This window comes from Asparagus officinalis, chromosome 7 (genome assembly GCF_001876935.1).
Source record: "Asparagus officinalis chromosome 7, Aspof.V1, whole genome shotgun sequence".
NCBI classification, from domain to species: Eukaryota; Viridiplantae; Streptophyta; class Magnoliopsida; order Asparagales; family Asparagaceae; genus Asparagus; species Asparagus officinalis.
The window spans coordinates 41,122,936-41,143,145 of NC_033800.1; the positions used below are offsets into that span (position 1 = coordinate 41,122,936).

Here is a 20,210-nt window from a genome sequence, read left to right on the forward strand (position 1 = left end):
CTCTCCAGGAGGAAAATACTATGTGCTTGTTGTTGTTGATGATTTTTCTCGCTTTACATGAACAATCTTTCTTAAAAATAAAGATGAATGCTTTGAGGACTTTTCCTTTTTTGTGAAAAGAATAGAAAATGAAAAGATTTAAAAGTTGTTAAAATTAGAAGTGATCATGGTGGTGAATTTCAAAACAATTTTTTAATGATTTTTGTGCACATCATGGTATAACTCATGTATTTTCCGCCCCAAGAACACCATAACAAAATGGTGTTATTGAACAAAAAAATCGTACCATATAAGAGATGGCATGTACTATGTTAAATGCTTTTGTTTTGCCTAAATACTTTTGGGCGGAAGCCGTTAATACAACTTGCCATGTTTTAAATCATGTTTTGATTAGACCCAGGCTCAAGAAAACTCCTTATGAACTCTTTTATAACAAAACTCCATTTATTGGGTATTTTTGTATTTTTGGTTATAAATGTTTCATTTTAAATACAAAAGATCACCATGATAAATTTGATTCGAAAATTAATGTTGGTATTTTCTTAGGATATGCACCTAGAAGTAAGGCTTATAGGGTCTTCAATAAAAGAACATTTGTTGTTGAAGAGTCTATAAATATTACTTTTGATGAGACTAATATTGGTTTACAAGATGGTTTGCCTAGGAATAATGATGATGATGATATTGTTACTTTTGATGAGACTAATATTGGTTTACAAGATGGTTTGCCTAGGAATAATGATGATGATGATATTGAGGGAGGATTGGAAGGCTTGCAACTAAATGAAACATCGTCAATAGACGCACAAAAGGATATGGAAAGCATCAACACTCATGAACAAGTAGAACTTCTCAAAGTATGGAAATTTGTATCAAATCATCCAAAAGAGCAAATTATAGGGAGTCCTTCACAAGGAGTTCTAACCCGCTCAAAGGCCTTGAGTGAATGTGGTAACATTGCTTTCTTATCTCAAATAGAACCTAAAAAGATTAATGATACTTTAAAAGATGAGTTTTGGGTTTTAGCTATGCATGATGAACTAAACAATTTTTAAAGAAATAATGTTTGGAAATTAGTTTCTAGACCTAACAATGTGAGTGTGATTAGAACAAAATGGGTTTTTAGAAACAAACTTGATGAACATGGTATTGTAATAAGAAATAAAGCTCGTTTAGTTGCTCAATGATACAATCAAGAGGAGGGCAGAGACTATGATAAAACCTTTGCACTGGTTACAATGTTAGAATCTATTAGAATGTTTTTAACTTTTGCAAGTTTTAAGAATTTTAAATTATTTCAAATGGATGTTAAAAGTGCCTTTTTAAATGTTTTTATAGAAGAGGAACTATATGTTGAGCAACCCCCCGATTTTGTTGATCATTCTTTTCCTAATCATGTTTACCGGGTTTAAAAAGCTTTATATGGGTTAAAACAAGCTCCTAGAACTTGGTATGCTCGTCTCTCTAGTTTTCTTATTGAAAATAATTTTTCTAAAAGGAAAATTAATAATACACTTTTTGTAAGAAAAAGGAAAAATGATTTTATTTTGGTTCAAATATATGTTGATGATATCATTTTTGGTGCAACTAATAAAATTTTGTGCAAAGAATTTTCTAAAGTTATGCAAGATCACTTTGAGATGAATATGATGGAAGAGCTTACATTCTTTCTTGGGATCCAAGTCAAGCAAACTAAGGATGGTATTTTCATTTCTCAAAGCAAATATGCTAGAGAATTGGTGAAGAAGTTTGGATTGGAGAACTCTAAGGATGCACAAACTCCCATGAGTACAAGTATCAAGCTTGATGCGGATGATAGTGGTAAGGATGTAGACCAAAAACTATACCGAGGAATGATAGGTAGTCTTCTTTACCTTACCGCTAGTAAACCCGATATCATGTTTAGTGTGTGTGCATGTGCACGTTTTCAAGCTTCTCCTAAAACATCTCATTTGCTTGCGGTTAAAAAAATTATTAAATATGTAAATGGTACTATTGATATTGATTTATTTTATCCTAAACGCACCTCTTTCGATCTTTATGGTTTTTGTGATGTCGACTTTGCCGGTTGTAAGGTAGATCGCAAGAGTACGAGTGGTACATGTCAATTTTTGGGTAACTCTCTTATCTCTTGGGCTTCCAAGAAATAAAATTGTGTTGCCTTGTCCACTATGGAAGCGAAATACATTGCTGCCGGCTTATGTTGTGCCTAACTTTTATGGATAAAACAAAGTTTGGTTGATTATGACTTGTATTTTCAAAATACAAAATTTTTTTTGTGATAACACTAGTGCTATAAACATTTCTAAAAATTCCATTTTACACTATAGAACCAAGCATATTGATGTACACCACCATTTCTTACATGATCATGTAGAGCGAAAAGATGTGTCTCTTATTCATATTGATACTAAATCTCAATTAGCGGATATCTTTACCAAGCCTCTTAATGAAGAAGATTTTTGTCGCGTAAGAAATGGTTTGGGCCTATGCATTATTTAAAAATCTTTTTGCTTGCTTGTTTGCTTGGTCACATATTATATATGCCTAATTTTCATAACATGCTTAAGCACATACAAATTGCCAAGAGGAGTGTGTGGTGAGGACGTAGTCGATAACAAGAGAAGTGGTGTCGGTGGCCTAATGAGAGGTGGTAATTCCGAGCACTTGAGGGATGCGATACATGAGGGCCAACACTTGAGGTATATTTTATGTATTTAAGTATGTTTCTCTATTCTTTTCCCCACTTTTTGATGGTGACAAAGGGGTAGAGAAATCTCCTCATTTGTTCTCATTTGTGCACATAGTAAGGGGGAGCTCATAGATAGGGGGAGCACCTATCCATGAGCTTTATTTATTTAGCTCATAAATAATGGTTGGTTTTCATCATCGAAAAGGGGGAGATTGTTAGCCCTTATGTTTTGATGATAATTTACAACCACCATTATCGGTACTAATTACTTGTTAAATGATATTATAGTTAGTACCATATATGGAGGATTGGATGGAATATGAGCTACAACGATGATATCCAAAGGAGGAGGATGCATAGTGATGAAGCAATGTTAATTCAAGAACAACAAATACAATGAGAAGCTTCATCTACTCAAGCTATATCAAGACTCAAAGTATTATAAATCTATGTGAGGATATTAGCTAGTTTTTTTTCTCTCTAGTGCTAGAATGTAGGCAAGTAGTTTTAGATTTTATTTGAAGTTATTGGGATATCACACACATATTTTTCATACTTATATTTTTTAAGTGTTTTGACAAAATATTATTTTTCACAAATACGAGGACCTTTTTATAAAATCTCTTTTCAAACAAGTTTGTCAAAATGTTTATAAACTATTCTCAAAGTTTTACATTTTTCTAAATTTATTTGATAATTTTTAACAAAATTCAAAGTGATATTTTCTGTATGCATGTTTATGAGTCGACTCATGAACAGTATCAAGTCGACTCATAAACTGCCCCGTAGTTGTTATTTCTTTCTGACGAGTTGACTCACAATATCATGAGTCGACCCATCAAGTTAAGTCGACTCATGACTGTCATAGGTCGACTCATAAACTGTGCTGAAAAATATGTTTTGTTTCTGCTGAGTCGACCCATGACCTCATGAGTCGACCCATGCATAATGAGTCGACTCATGAATTTTATGAGTCGACCCATAAGTTATTTTTAGCCTGTAACGTCTAGTTATGAGTCGACTCATGAACAGTGACGAGTCGACTCATAACACTGTAACGGCTATTTTCGTACTGTTTTAGAAAACCAGATTTTGGGGGATTGTGATGATTTCTTTGGGGTTTTGGCTGCTGTTATTTTTCACTATAAATACCCAACTACCCTATTTATTTTTCCTCCTAACTTTTGCAAGAGAAAAATCAATTGTGTTTAATTCTTGAGTTCAAGAGCCTTAAACTTTCAAAATCCAATTCCTTGTTTTATACTTACACATCCCACATCCATAGCTTCAAGTACAATCTCTCTCCTTATCATAGGGCTGTTGTAATAGAGAGCAATTCTTTATTTGCTACCATTGATAGTGTGGTGATCTTGTGGAGATCAACTGTGTCGTGAGATCTCGTGGAAGAAGTTCCGGCTTCCAAAGCGGGTTGTGTAGTGGATTCTCCTCGAGAGTAAGGAGCGGGGACGTAGGCTAGAGAGCCGAACCTCATGAACATATCGCGCATTATTTGGATAATGATTTCTATATTATCTCCTTTATTTTAGCATTATATTTTGTGGTGTTTGCTTGTCTTAATTTTTATTGCACAATTATTGCCTTAAGACATTATATTTTGTGGTGTTTGCTTGTCTTAATTTTTATTGCACAATTATTGCCTTAAGACCCTAATCACCCCCCTCTAGGTTGCTTGTCTTAATTTTTATTGCACAATTATTGCCTTAAGACCCTAATCACCCCCCTCTAGGGTCTAACAAATATATCACCAACCAAGCACTCCCAAGCTCAAGCAACATGAATCATGTTGTAGGATTACATCCCGGGGTGCTGGGGTTAGACGAGCCACCTCGCGGTGAGTTACCCATATTTGCCAATACTATGAGGAACCACCTTGCTGCATTTGGGCGAGAGTTACCTATTACAAGTCACCGATGCTACGGTTGGTCTCACTCTTTGATAAACTTTGGTGGGCGAGGTTGACCAACTACGTCCTTAATCGATGGAGTGCGGACCTGAAGGTGGGCAGGTTGTATGAAGCTATCCGCGCTACAAAGTATAGATTGCCAATTAACGTTCACCATTTCCTTGCACTGATAGATTTCTACAATCCGGATTCTAACGCTTTCATAACCAGACATGGAGAGTTAGGATTACCCCTTCATGAGATGTTTAAAGTTTACGGCTTAACGATGGGGGGAATGCCGTACCAGGAGTATTTGCCTCCTAATCAGGAGCTGGAGCAATTGAAGGCCCGTACGCCAGCTCGATTTGACACATTATGGGAGCTCACTTGTCACTATCGGACAGCTCTGGCAGGAGTTAACCTAGTAGCAAAGAAGAAATCATCCCAGATAAGTATGAAACAATTCTCAAGCTATTTATTCAAGAATCTAGATAAACTTGGTGAGACTATTCGTGAATTGAAGTCGTGAACTCCTTTAGAGGTCAACGAGCTGATCAAAAAGTCTGGTGCCCGCTCTTATACCAACACAAGTGTTGAGGGTAAATTCCTTGCGGGGACCAAGTTCAGAACCTTCTTTTGGTGTGCACAGAAGTCCATCCAGCCTATGACTTTATTGGCCGGCTACCTCGCAATTTGGTTAAAGAAATGTGTGGTGCCGTACCAGGCCTCTGATGCCCTGCCGATAAAGGTATTATTCCTGGCCGTCCAGCTAGCCCACGGGAAAAGCATATCCCTTCTTCCAGTGATGGTCGCCGATATTCATCGCGGGCTTCGTCAAGTAGTCATCGTCTGCACTCAAAAAGAGGATACACCATCAGTTCAAATTCCCACGGCGAAAGTGGAGCTGCCTTATACGTACTTAATGGCGTGGCTAGTTCTTCACCATTCTGACATGATGTCAGCCCCGAGAAATGTAGACCTGTCTATTCCCAAGCTGCAACTTCTTGAAGGGTGTAAGTAGGAAGCATGGAGCTTCCTAGAAGTGAGGAAGAGCCTGTAGATCCACATGGGTGTGGTCTTCTCCCCATGTGCTCCTCGATTTGCTAGTTGTTATAGCGGGCTGTTAGCTAATGAAGAGATACCAGGGATGAATCGGACTTTGCTCGATGTTGGCTACTTCCGATAGTTGATGAACATTAAGCCGTGTCATCTTATCTTCTAGGTGAAGAATCATTGCTACTTGGAGACTTACTTACCGTGTCGATTCGCCCGCCAGTTTGGATATGATCAATTCTACATTGAAAATCCGAACTGACAGCTCCAGACTCACGGCAGACTGGTTGATGGCGCTTGGGCGTGGTTATAGAATGTAACAGGCTGTACCGGTGCTAAGTTCAGTCTCCCAGGTACTGAATGTTGGTTAGAGCTAACATATTTATGCTATAGGTGGGTGATAGCAGCTAATGAGCCCGTCCAAGTGTGGCCAATTGTAGAGTTGGCGTCCAAAGTCGCGTCCCGAATCACTAAAAGGATAGTTCGAGAAAACATGCAACGACAGAGGAAACAAGGAAAAGAACCCGCCGATCCCTCAGGCAGAGGGAAACACAGAGTAGAGGAAGAAGTGGAGCCCTTCACTTCTAACAAGGAGACTTTGGAAGAAGAGATCGTAGGTGGTGAAGGCATAACATCGGGCAACGGTAAAGAGGAACTCAGCACAGGTTTATCGGAATCCTCTTACGAAGAACTGTTGGATTTGGCGATCACTAATCGAACTCGTCGACTTAAGGATCGAAAGAGGTGGAAAGTTTTGCCCACTTATCCTCACAGAATGATTGTTGAACTTCCGTGTGCAGCTTCCAAAGAAGAAGAAGGGAGAACTCTCCCTATCACTTGCACCCGATCTCGGACCATGGCCCAGACTGAACTACAAATTGAGACGCGCGCTAAGTATAAACAAGATAGGCCTATAGATTCTGAAGAGGCTCGACCTTCCAAGTGCCAGAAAATAATTTTCAGATGACACATCGAGCCGTCGGTTCCCAAAACAGAACAATTTGGCGACGCGCCTATCGGTGGAGAAGGTAATGCTTCAACTCTTCATGGTCTTTTGACTCTTTTATTTACTATCTCTTAGACTTAGCAAATTTTTTATTTTAGAGGGTCATGAAGAAGGTGAAGCTCACTACAACCCTCCTTCTCCTGACTTTGATTATTTTGAAGAACCTGTCTTCTCGCAACAGATGGATGAGGCTATGGCCGAGGAGCCCACAGATGTTGAAGCAGGTGTAGCCGTCGTTAGGACCGGCGAAGGGGTCGGTGTAGGACCTGGTCTATCCACAATGGTCTCTAGCCCATGTATATCTAACACCGGTAGTACACCTTTCAGATGGTAATTTCAGGAATTGAACGATTCAGAATCCGTGCCTCCCCTAATTGTTTCCATGCTTCTTGCTCTTTTAGAAAAATTACAATAAGTGAGCATAAGTGTCGGGATCGTGGAGCCTACTACCGCTACCAGAGGTGAGTTTAAAACTCAAATTTAGCCAATTCTCAACTTTTCCTCTTTGTGCCTTAACATTTAGATTTTCCTGCAGATATTTCGATGGAGGGTTCAGACGATGAAGAAAATTTCCATGATGCGGCCCTCGGAGAGTCGGGTGCACCCTCATTTAGTCCGACACTAGCTAGCCCCTCTGGACTCTGACGACAGGCTATTCGATGATATGTTGTCAGAACCAGCCCAACGTGAGGCCGCCGAGCTAATTAATGCAACTGGTTTGCCTACAGGTATGAGTTTTATTCCCATGTTGTAATCATTCGTTTGTCGGTTTTCATTTAACTATAAGGGAGTTCCAATCGTAGGACCAGTCATTAAGACTGATACAACTACTATTATCGAAAAGTCTGATGAACCTGAGGGTTATGATTTCTTGCTGGTAGCAGTGATTATTATCGAGGCTAGGTCATCGGCTCTTGAGACATAACTCTTCATCCCTTCAGAACCACCGATTGCAGCACAACCGCGGGTGCAAGTTTTACTGAACAAACTGTTAGACCAACTGAAGAAGTTAGTGCGTCAATGGCTGTTACACCTGTAGTACTTCTACCGGCTCATGAGGTTGGGCAGGCGGAACCGAGTGCGGGGCGTTCAGCTAAAGAAAGCTCTGTAGGCGTTGGTAAGTTCCATGTTGTTATTTGACTTAGAAATATTTTATACTTCAAAATATTTATCTCTTCTTTTCCTCTTAGGGTTCTTGTCTCTACTTCACAATGTTGTTAAAGTGCTACTGTTGGACGATGACCCAGATCAAACCCTACTTTGCAAGGAAATCAGTTTCCTCTTTTTCTTTGTGAGCGTGATGATCGATAAGCTCCTTCTTAGAGGGCTTTCCTATTGGCCTTCTTGTTTTGATGATGTTTAACAAACAATTTATAACTAATATTGTTTGTCTAGTGTTTGTGTTATCTATTCATTATAGACAAATAACTTGTTGGAGGATGGATGGATTGCGCCATAACGACGATATCAAATGGAGGTTGGCGGAATTGTGGAGTGAAGCATCGTACGATTCAAGTTCAAGATCCAAGTTTAGCTTCATCCGCAACGTGTACCAAGTCGAGCTTAATTGAAGATCAAGATCAAGCTTGGGTAATTTAGTTTAGATTCTATATTATGTGTGTTAAGTACCTTAAGCTCAATATCATATACACACACGTATTTGGTTTCTATGTATACATATAGTTATATATATACATGCATGGTTTTGAGTTTTCATGCTTTGGACACACTTACAAAATACATGAGTTTTCACAAATAAAAATTCAATTTGAGAAATTATTTTTCTAACATGTTTGTTTTTATGTTTACAAACATTTCGTAAAGTTTTATCAAGTTTGGAATTGATTTGTTATGTTTAAAGGAATTTACAAATTCACGTTTTCGTTCGTGCACATGTTCGTGCATGTTTTACAAAACTGATGAGTTTTCACAAATGAGAAGTGATATTTGAAAAATTCTTTCTCTGACATGTTTATCTATATGTTTAAAAACTTTCCTCCAGTTGTTACTATTTTTGGAGTTGATTTACTATGCCAAATTGATTTTACAAAATCGTGTATGTCAGCAGTTTTTCAGAAACTGTAAATCTGTGTTAAAACATTTATTTCTCTCAATTGGAAAATATTTTTTACGAAATTCTTTCTCTAACATGTCATACTACATGTCTAGAACTTTCCCACAAAATTTCATAATTTTTGGAGTTCATTTACTATTTTAAATTGATTTTACAAAACATCTGCGCACTGCTACAGTAACTCCGGTCGACCGGAAATGTCTCTAGAACTTTTTCAGGTTTGTACAGTGCGAGCGGTCGACCGAAAAAAAGGTCATCCTCTCTTTGTGTTTTTAGAGAAGTTTCCTTAACTCTATTTCCTAGCATTTTTACTATTGAATTTCATATCAATTCTTATTGCTAGTTCTTATTGAGTTAAGTTTTATTGAATCTCACTGTTACACACACCCACATTGAGCTTATTGTATCTTTCATACATAGTATAGTTGGGTGGTGAGAGATTGTAACTTTGAGTTGTGCTTTCATTGTGTTCTCATCCATAATTGAGAACAATCAATTATTGTATTGAGCCTTATTGTGAGATTCACTTTGTAATACACTTGTACACCAAGAGAGAAGTGTGTGGCAAGAGTCGGGGATCGTCCCAAGAGGAGTGGCGTCGGTTGACGTGCCTAGGGAGAGGTTGTAACCGAGCACTTGAGGGAGACACAGCTAGGTCCAACACTTGTGTGTGTAGAGTGTGATTACATAGTGTTTGTTGTGTGAGAGTTTTCGGTGAACTTGTAAACCGAGTGTGTAGAAGTTCCGGCTTCCAAACCGGGTTGTGATAGTGGATTTCTCCCCGGGAGTGGGGAGCGGAGACGTAGGACGGAAGGTCCGAACTCCGTGATCATATTGTGTGTTTGAGTGTGCTTTGGCGTTTATTTATACTTATGTTTATATCTCTTGTCGCCATTGTCATTAGCTCATTATTTATATGATCCACTATCTATTTCATATTGTTTACCCCTTGTGTTTGTTTATATATCCTTGCATATATATTTTTCATCATATAGGATATATCTCATTGTTTATATTGCATATTCTTGCTTATTATTAGTAGTATATCCATCTTGCAAGAATATACTTATTAATTAGTTTTAATTGGTATTTAATCGGATTAGATTAGCATAAGACCCTAATCACCCCCCCTCTAGGGTCTAACATTTCCTTCCATCAATTCAGACAAGCGTTGGCTATCAAAGTAAATGCAATAGAGAGTGCGGGATCTCCAAACCTGGTGAAAGCTATAGCTAACGATTTGGACCGGTTGGAACGCAAATTTTAAAAGTTACAAGAATTCAAAGCTGCCGGTGCTCCATCATACATAGCCGCCCAGATGGAATCTCATCTACAAATATGGCATGATACTCGAGCCTTTGCTGGACTCGAAATCCAATCACAACGAAGTCGGGTGGGTCAAATGAAGGCCACCCTTGCTGAGAAACAAACAGCTTTGCATTAACTTAAATCTTCTATTACATCAAGCGGGGCTAAGATAGAGTGACTTAAGGAGGAGCTCAAGGCAGAGGAGGATGCTCTGATCATCTTGGAAATGACGAGGGTCAATCTAGAGCATTCACAGGTTGTGATATCCTGGAAGTTAGAATTTTCAGAATGAAAGCTAGCCAAGGTGGAGGAAGAGGCCACGAAAACATTATCCACTACTGAGGAATCCTTCAAGGTTGAATTACAGCGTGAGCTTGAGCGAGTTTATGTAGAGGAGTTTTCTAAATTAGAACAACAAGTTCTTAGTCATAAGCTTCATGTAAAATAATTGCGATTGTTGTATCTACAAACTCGATTTTATTAATGAAAGACATTTCCTTGCTCATTGTACTTTTATTATGATTTGTCATTCTTCTTGGAATAATTAACCATAATACTTATATGATTTTTAGCAAACCCTTAGCCATCAACGGGTTTGATCGATCACCATTTGAATAGGACTAGCATGTGAATTATCTAAGCTCGTTTCACATATAATGTTGTGCTAAAATAATAAACTCTTTTAGACTTAGTGCTATGATATCGAATACGTAGACTTTGCTATTTTTTTATTTACAAAAATATGCTATCAAGCAACGCATATTAGGCGTAGGCTTATCTCTACTTAGGATTTGTATAAAATTCCCCATGCGTAAAAGGCATGGATTTTTGTTACTACGATTTTGAATATGTAGACTTGGTCATTTTCGCGGGAATGGATCACCCGACAACATGTGTTAGATGCAGATTTATCTCTATTCAAGGATCGAGATAAAGTCCCCCATGCGTGTGAGGCATGGATTATGGTGTTGTTAAAAGATTATGTCTTTTTTAGGGCAAAGACGAACCCGATACCAGAGAGAAAGAATTTTATATTTTATCTCTGGGCTTTCTTTTAGGGTAAAGACGAACTTGATGCCGGAGAGGAAGAATTTTATATTCTATCTTTGGGTCTTCTTTTAGGGTAAAGATGAACCCAATGCTGGAGAGGAAGAATTTTATATTCTATCTCCTGCTACGAAAGAGACTCAAAGTGAGATCTCCACTTCGAGAATCTAGAAGGTGAAACCAAGAGTGGGATCTCCACTCTGAGAATAGAAAATATTTAGATAACCCTTACTTTTAGATGTTTGGTTACCTGATCTAAAAATAAAATTCTCATTTATCGAGATGAAATTTCGACTTCAGTCCTAACTTTTATAGGTTTGACTGAAGGGGAAAAGGTGGAGGCCTTTCATTTATTAAAAAGGGATTCTGATTGTAGTCCTAACCGTTTGATGGTTTGATCAGGTAGGGTTATTAAAACGACCCTAACTTTTATAGGTTTGATCATTCAACTTGGGCGGGGAACTTTTATTTATCTAAATAAAGGTCCGATTTGAAAGTGGACCTCTCGTTCATTAAAGGAATAGAGAGGGGATTTTGGCTTTGGTCCTAACTATAGAAAGATTCAAACGAACAATGGGAGTGGGGTACAAATAACAATAGGAATGTTAATTTGTATGACTCACTCGGTTGGGGTTTTCAACATCACGTGATAGGGACTTAACATGAAAGGGATTTGCTAATTTCCATAAATCGACAGGGGGAGTTGTAATCACCCCCAGCTCAGCCAACGTTTTAGCATTTGGATCAAAGGCTTCGGGGTACTTGTAGTGGTATTCGTTCCTACCCCTGGTAGCAAAGACTTCTATTCGTCTTCAGAAAGTGATAAGGTAGGGATGCCTTCATCATATTTCTCAGGGATTGTTATGGCGAGACAACAGGATTTGTCCCTACCCTTAGACTTCTTCTTATATGAGAGCCCCACCCATTGTTCATCTTCAAGCACATCTGGATGGACCCAAAGAATTTTGTCATTAGGAGCCGTGTACTGCACAAGCCCCTTCTGGCATTATCCATGAGGATTGTCATTAACGGTCTTCACTTCCACCTTTGATACAGGCTCTGGATGAAACCATGACAGAGGAACAGAGCCGAAGCTGACAAAAACCATATTTGCGCCCACCTTCTTTTCCTTGGGCTGCTTTGCGGTGATGATACCAATGTCGATCAAGGCTTGGATCTTGTCCTTGAGGGTGTAGCACATCTTAGTGGGATGATGGACCCGTTTGTGAAAGGCATAATACTTTGGATCCGTTATCCTCTTAGCTTCTTCCTCGTTAGTGATTGGAGACAATTTGATTTTGTTGTTATCCAGGAAGTATTTGAAGATAGCAGGAACTTCATCTTTCTTAAAGGAGTATTCCTTCGGGAATTTTGGTTCAGAAGTCTTCTGTTGTCTTTGAGGTCGTTGTTGCCACTGAGAGGGCAACTTCTGTGGCGTTTGCTATTACGGCTGCAGTTGGATAGTCTAATTCACATCAACTGCATTCACTGGCATCTTCCCTTTACCATAAGGGACAAAGTTATCTTTGGAGCATTAGCCACCGGTTGACCTCTTTCAGCCTTCTTTCGTTTGAGGAAGCATTCAGCTTGCTCTCTGTGCACCTTTAATTCTTTCCAGGTTTTAGATGGTGCCACACCCATGGCTTCCAGCACATCCAAAGAAAGGTTATTGTGACATATTTGAAGAATAAACTCCTCCGTGTCCAGATCTCAGTAATTCATTACCTTATTCCGAAAGCGCTTGAAGAATGCATCCACTACAACACCTGAAATCTACCATAGCGGTCGAAAAACGCTATGGTCTTATTTCATAGCGTTTTAGTCAACGCTGTGTCAGAACCCGCTATAGTAGGTATGTGGCTTTACATAGCGTTTCCCCAAACGCTATCAAAACATTTCCAAACATAGCGTTTTTATGTAGCTATAAAAGAGTATTCAATAGCGTTTATATATTGCTATGACAAATATCTTTTATAGCTACATAAAAACGCTATTAGTTAGTTTCCAACCATAGCGTTTTTATGTAGATATAAAAGAGTATTCAATAGCGTTTCTATATTGCTATGACAAATATCTTTAATAGCGGTTGAAAAACGCTATTAGTTAGTTTTCATTCATAGCATTTCAACGCTGCTATTATCTTACATTTGATAGCGTTTGAGTTACTACAATGGCGTTTCAGTGAATGTTGTCTTTCTTCTTTTAATAGCATTTCAGCAATTGTTTCCACTTCTTATAGCATTTCAGTTGTGCCTATAAACCTTTGAGGTTGAACTAGAAATAACTTCTAATTGTGACAACCATAAAAGCAAATATTTTATTTAAAGATTCAAACTGATACATAACCAAGTTGTAGCATACAAGAAGAGTCAACACAAATGTGCCAAAAACAAATACTAGTCTTTGGATAGTCCAACATGGAGTACAAGAAATTAACCATAGTACACAGAACAACAGAAACTAAATTTGCTGCATTACATATGACTTGGAAGACTCATCATCTTCAGCAATTGAGTACTTGTACTGCTGCAAAAAACAGAAATTAACAACACCAATAATGAGATCCTAGAGCCATGAACATTATATGGACACAAAACATAAAAAAAAATTTCACACTGATGATTACTTTTTAAAACACAACTGGCAACCATAAGGAGGGTGAATATCTAGAACTACTGGTCGACATCAGCATGACAAATTATTCAATGATCTATAAGCAAATTTTCACACTGATGATAACTTATGCAATGTTTCTAGTACTACTGGTCGACATCAGCATGACAAATTTATGCATATATATTAATCATACCCACTGAATTCTCCAGACATCAATGACATGGCAGGGAAGATTACAATCACATTTGACAACTTAATAGAACAAATCCATCTCATGACTGCTCTAGATTAAACTTGGTGATACTGCAAGTAACAGGAGGTACAGTGTTAAAGGGAATGCTGGGTGATAACTAGTTCCGGAATTCAAAAACAGGGGATAAGGCATTAAATCTTAAAATTACTAAAAGATACTAGTGCAAATACGGAATGTGATAGATTATCCTTAAAAAGAATTGAGAATATAAAATTACTAAAAGATACTAGTGCAAATACGGAATGTGATAGATTATCCTTAAAAAGAATTGAGAATACAAAAAGATAAAAAGAAAGAACAAGGAAAAGCACTAAATTTAAAAAGTAGAAGACCGTGATTGAACATTTCCAACAAATTAAGTGCAAACTCAAGATTGATTTAACTGGTAAGACTTCTTCGAGCTGAACCATGAAGACTTATGCTTGGCAATCGAAACATATGTATTCATTGTATCGTTCAACATGTAAAAAGAATTCAGTCATGGATGCAGTGATTATTGTACTGGTACCTGCAATGCAAACATACAGATTGCCGAAAGAGGACTCGCTAGTAGCCCAAATGAAAGAACTGTATACCTGCAATGATGACAAATCAAGATTATACGTTTGTTAGGCTGAAAACTGATAATATATTAATGAGAACAACTAATATACAATTTCATTGATAAGCTAATAGATCATTTGATCATGTAAGACAGATTACACTCTTGGTATATGATTCTGTTAAACTTCTCCTTCTATTAGCTACTCAAGAAGAAGCGGAGTATTATAATTGCATGAAAACATTATTCTTAAAAAGTCTTTAGTCCTCCACATTGTAGTTTGCTGACTAGATCATACCACCAATCATACACTATCTCGAAAAATACTAAGTTAATCTACAGGGATCTCCTTCTGTGAACAATGTAGTATATAAAAATTTGCATAGACAACACATTTTCAGCCTTTACAAGGTTTACTCTCTAACAAGAAAGCACAACCAAGGTTCTCCATGGAAAATTCACAAGATAAAAACCGAATCTTTTTTCTATTGCATGCAAAAAAGGAGAAGGACGACCATAAAAAGAGATTAAACCATTTATCTCCGTTAGCCATTGTTAATTGCCAATTGTTAGTATTAGCCAACAACAAGCATGGAGTTGAATAATTCTACATGATAGTTCAATAAGACAACCAGCATGATGAAGTAGATTATCCTAACAAATGATGAAGATTCCAACACAATCATCAATACTGAGAAGTTTAGTTCTATGCCACACTTCTGACGAAACCACCTTTCCCTCCAAGGCTATACAACAAGGGGCTCCTTTTTCGAGCCAACCATATTCAGAGTTAAGAGAGATAGTTCCCTCCAAGGCTATACAACAAGGGGCTCCTTTTTCGAGCCAACCATATTCAGAGTTAAGAGAGATAGACCATATAATGATGGGACTAGACTTTCTAGATTCATCCTCAGTTTTATTTGAAACTAGATATAGTCAGCCAAAGGCGTATTTCTCCCGTAAGTTGAAGTGGGAGCAAAACCAAGCATGGATCATGAAGAACAGGGGGAAGAAGTTGCAGAGGCATGTAACTAGATGTGTCTATACTCTATAAACACAAACTGTAACCATCTGTAAAGCTTCCTATAAAAAAGGTCTTGGCTACATCCCCACAAAATTGTGAAAGCTCCATAAAAGGATTATGCAAATTCCTGCAAATGCAATAAAGACTACTATTTTGTGGATGATTACTTTTTACAGAAACTAAATTTTCACACTGATGATTACTAAGGATTATGCACTTCTCCTCAATCTCATATTAAGGTTCATGTTCCTGATACTCATCGTAGTCATTAATTGTACGTAAAAAAGGACACAAATTTAGATCGAAATCACTTTCATTGCCAAACTACAGCTAATCTCATGGAGGCACCAAATCCATGAAAGTTAATGAATACATAAACAAATAAAGCAAATAAATGCAAGTAAAACATAACTAGCTTTTCATCCATAAATAAGGAAAAGCAATAAGAGCAAAAATTTCACACGTCAATTGCATGGTGCACAGTCTCAGGCATTAATAGACAGTGACTTTTGAACAACAGGGAGAACTAACTAATTCCACAGATTTTAAACACAAGAAACCATAAGCAATATCGGAGATTCCCTTACCCGGGAAAAGGAGCATGAGATCAGCAGCAACATGAATTAGAGCTTAACCAGAGTATGGCGTGATCTGTATGCAAACCAAGCTTAACCAGCAGCATGAGATCAGCAGCAACATGAATCAGAGCTTAACCAGAGTATGCAAACCAAGTGTAAGGGTAAAGCATAGAAGCTGAGATCAGTATCACACAGAAAAGAGTATGCAAACCAAGTGCACTTTCTAACCACAACAGCATTTAAAGTAGTCACCAATTATGTATAACTTACCAGCTTTTCAAAGCATAACAACTTTGTCTGACGGCCAAGCTATTGTCGTACCAACGGCATCTTCAATGCATTCTAACTTAGATGTCGGCCTCCAAAGAGATGCACTAGGGATCCTAGGGATATCAACCCAAACACGCATAGCATTAGGACCTAAAGGAACGAAGTGAACAACCTGGTTCGGATCACTTGAAGACCAATGTCCTTCAGCAACTATCTTTCCCGAGCCACCAATATCTAACAAGTTGCACTTTTTCTTTGAGTTGTTCACACTCTAGCAACAATAAAAAAACAGTGATATCAATTATAGAAAAGAAACTAGTATAATCAAATATCAAAATAATGATAGTATCAGAAAAAAGGTTACCGAAGGAGATGATATGTTTGTAGATTCCACATTGTTAATTGAGATATTTTCCAATACAACCTTGTCAGCAGGCCACGCTACTTTAGTGCCGATAGCATCTTCAATAGATGTCATGTCAGGCGTGGGTCTCCATAAAAAAGCTTCAGGACTTGTCGGGACATCAACCCAAACAATCATGGCATTAGGTCCGAGAGGAACGCCATTAACAAGCATTTTTGAATCATTGGAAACCCAACGACCTTCAGCAACAATTTCATCTTTTCCGGTCCAATTGAAGATCTTGCACTTTATATGATTCATATTTTTACTCTACCAATCAATGAAAACAAACAAACTCGACTTAACTATTTATATGTAAGATAACTAATATGAGTAATGAAAGTAAATGAGCATGCTAAAAATTATTTTACCGATTGCATGGATATATTGTCTTCATTGTCAGATTGATGACTGATTTGGAACACCACCTTATCAGCTGGCCACGCTATTGTCTTCCCCTGAGCTTGTTGCATACAGAACATATTAGTTGTAGGCCTCCAAAGAAAAGCTTCTGGTTTGTTTGGAATGTCTACCAACACTTCCATTGCATTAGGACCAAGACGAGCATGATTTACAAGCTCCTTTGGGTCACTAGAACACCAACGTCCTTCAGCTACAACCTCATCTATTCCACACCAATCTAAAAGCTTGCACTTGTCATGTGGTTTAGGGCACATACTCTACAATGTATCAGACTATAATTAGAACATAAAACTCTATCCGGATAATAACACATGCAATTTTCAAATTTTATACCTCATAATCGATTAAAAAGAAACATGCTAGATAATTGACTTATTTACCTTAGGACTGGTCTTATCAATTTCGGGCCCATTCTGCTCATCTTCATATTCCTCATTCTGCATTCTCTAACAACTCAAAAAAAAATATTATTAATAATAATTGTTAGCAAATCTAGAAACTAACAGAAAAATATATCAAGCATCAAACAAGGGGAATACAATAGAGATAAGTAGACACACTGACAAATGGTTTATAACTACTTGACAAGGTTCATGTGCTCTTCTAAATAACTAAAATGCGAAAAAGGAGACTAAAACACATAATCTGAACGAGATTATGTCCATTTCAATCACATAAAAAGAAGGGGTACTCCTGATTAAATCTGTCTAACTGGATCTTCAGGTTTTTATCTAATCAGATTAGTCTATCTTTCAACTTCTCTGAAAAGGACTCCATACCCCTAAGGTAACATTGATGTCCATATGCAATAACGAGTGGGAAAATTGTCAGAAAAAGAAGAGGTTCAAGGTGAAAAACCTGAAAATATGAAACTTCAAATCTCACCAACCAATCAAGCCTCAGTGGGGTTTCTTTTGTGACAAACAAATACAAACAAAGCATTCAACAAGTAGTACAACAACAACAACGTCTCTACCCCAATTTTTTTTAGGTCTGCTATATGAATCTCTAACCTTCGATATTTGCGCTCATTTGTCAATCCCATTTCTTAGTGTACATCCACGAATTCAGGGTAACAGTCATGTTTCTGCTACTCATGTTATGCACATTTGTTTCATAATTGCATAAACATATTGAGCAGGTAGTAGATTCTCAGAAACAAAAAAAATTGTAGTAACATGCTTTAAACTTCCACTTCAAGTCACAACTCTTACCTACCAAGATCAGAATGCACCATATGTTGTAATCCAAATAAAAATTTGATCAACAGACAAAATGGCCATACTATAACTGGATCTAAACAAGATCATTGGAATACTTATGAATCCAACCTTAAAAAGAAATATTGGTCAAAGGTATAAGAAAAAACCATCAATCAGGCCCTAATAGAACTAATTATTTTCTTCACAAGATCAAATAATTCCATCGAATCATGTTGATATGATTAAGGAGATGCTATAGATTGTTCTCCCCAGAGCCAATTCATCACCTAGACAGCATCTTGGAGACAGTTTAGCACCAGAAAAATAAGAAGGGGTACTCCTGACAGTTTAGCACCAGTACTAATTGATGGTTATTCTATTAGTTAATTTTTAAGACATGTTAATCATGTTGTTTTGATGAAAGTTAAGCTCTATTTGTTTCTGTCATTATCCTTCAAAAATCTTCAATAATGGTGAAATTATTTATTGAACTGAATGGAAATAACAGAAAGACTTTGCCCAATTATGTTACTCCTTTGGTTTCAGGCTACAGTAACTTCCATTCCGTTCAAGGTGATCTTTTTAATTACCGCAAATCGACCGCTCGATGAAATTTATGTCGCATAATGGATCTCTCGAGCTCACTAGGAAACCCCGCCTATATTTTGATCAGAGTAACTTCACTTTTCCTATCTATATGTTTGGCGGCATCTTAAGTAGCTTTTAAGCTCAATATTAAAAAAAATTAAGACCATTCAACTTTGGGGGGGGGGACTCATCTAAATAAGCTAGATATGGCTAAGTAAACCAATTTTCTACCCATACAAACATTATAAAAATTTTATCATAAAAGTCAAAAAAAAAACACCAAACAATAGCATAGTTTATATGCTACAAAAAAGATTTAAGTTTGACCAAACAAATGACTTTTCTACCCACACAATGTTATAAGTTGTTATTAAGAGCTAAAGATAACCAAAAGCCAAAGCCAACATAGCTTAAAAGTATCAAAAAGTCCTCAACACCCTCTAAATAATGTGGAAGGGCATAAAACAATGGATAAAATAGTCAAAACACTATTTTCTTCTGCAGTCAAGTGTTTGAGAAAGTTTCAGTGTGACAAGCTATACGCATCATCTTACAGATGAAAATCCCAGCAATTGTAAGCAACTCAACAAGATACAAGTTCTGGAAGAAGCAATGCAGTACAAAATAAGCTATAAATTAAATCATCAATGGCCCAGAGTTAATTATAAATACCTACATAAATGAAGGAACCCACATCCTCATTTTCTCTTTTTGATGCCAAGGGTAATTTTCTAGATATTTTTTTTCACAGAAAAAAATAAAAAAGAAGATAACAAAATATGATGTGAACTAATTTATGAAATAATGGCTTGGATGGCAAATACAGTCCTTTAATTGAAAGTTATATAGATGTACCTGATGATTTCCAACTAATTTATGGACCACAGTCTCCAAATGTTGTATTCTATTTCGGAATTCAGAATTTTCCTCTTTTAGCTGGAGCACATGTTTGTCTCTGGCTTGTAAGAAAGATACTTTGCTTATAGTAACTCCTCTTCCCATTCCTCTTAATCGCCCAGGTTTATCTTTTCCTAATACTTTAGAAAGAGCATCTTCTCTCACATTAGTTGATGAGGATGAAGGTGTAGCAGTTTCAATTTTTTTAAGATTATCCTGAAAGGTACAACATATTTTTTTGTGTGAGCTTTGATCCAAGCTTTAACCCTTGACACACTAGATGGGTCTGCACTATTTCTTTTCTACAATGATACATGTTTAAAAAAAGAAAG

At 37.2% G+C, this 20,210-nt stretch overlaps 1 protein-coding gene and 1 long non-coding RNA gene across 4 annotated transcripts; one reads left to right on the forward strand and one right to left on the reverse strand.

Moving 5' to 3' along the window:
* LOC109849230 lies at positions 4,391–7,619 on the forward strand. 3 transcript variants are annotated; one of them, XR_002249042.1, is made up of 4 exons: positions 4,391–6,965; positions 7,056–7,115; positions 7,190–7,382; positions 7,539–7,619. It is a non-coding gene; the product is annotated as an uncharacterized LOC109849230 (long non-coding RNA). The 3 variants fall into 3 exon arrangements; XR_002249041.1 differs by having other exon boundaries at positions 4,391–6,676; positions 6,753–7,115; XR_002249040.1 differs by having other exon boundaries at positions 4,391–7,115.
* Positions 16,373–19,983, reverse strand: LOC109847025. The gene is made up of 5 exons (XM_020416269.1): positions 19,837–19,983; positions 17,572–17,637; positions 17,140–17,448; positions 16,730–17,038; positions 16,373–16,636 (listed from the first exon to the last, which is right to left on the reverse strand). The coding sequence occupies exons 1-5, from the start codon at positions 19,981–19,983 to the stop codon at positions 16,373–16,375; spliced, it is 1,095 nt and encodes a 364-aa protein (XP_020271858.1).

Excerpts from the sequence above, each read along its gene's own strand:
- LOC109847025 (XM_020416269.1), bottom strand. The coding sequence starts at position 19,983 with ATGGGAAGAGGAGTTACTATAAGCAAAGTATCTTTCTTACAAGCCAGA. Across the intron at positions 17,449-17,571 it reads TTGATAAGACCAGTCCTAAG|AGTATGTGCCCTAAACCACA; the intron begins GTAAATAAGTCA and ends GATACATTGTAG. Across the intron at positions 16,637-16,729 it reads CAAACATATCATCTCCTTCG|AGTGTGAACAACTCAAAGAA; the intron begins GTAACCTTTTTT and ends TATTGTTGCTAG.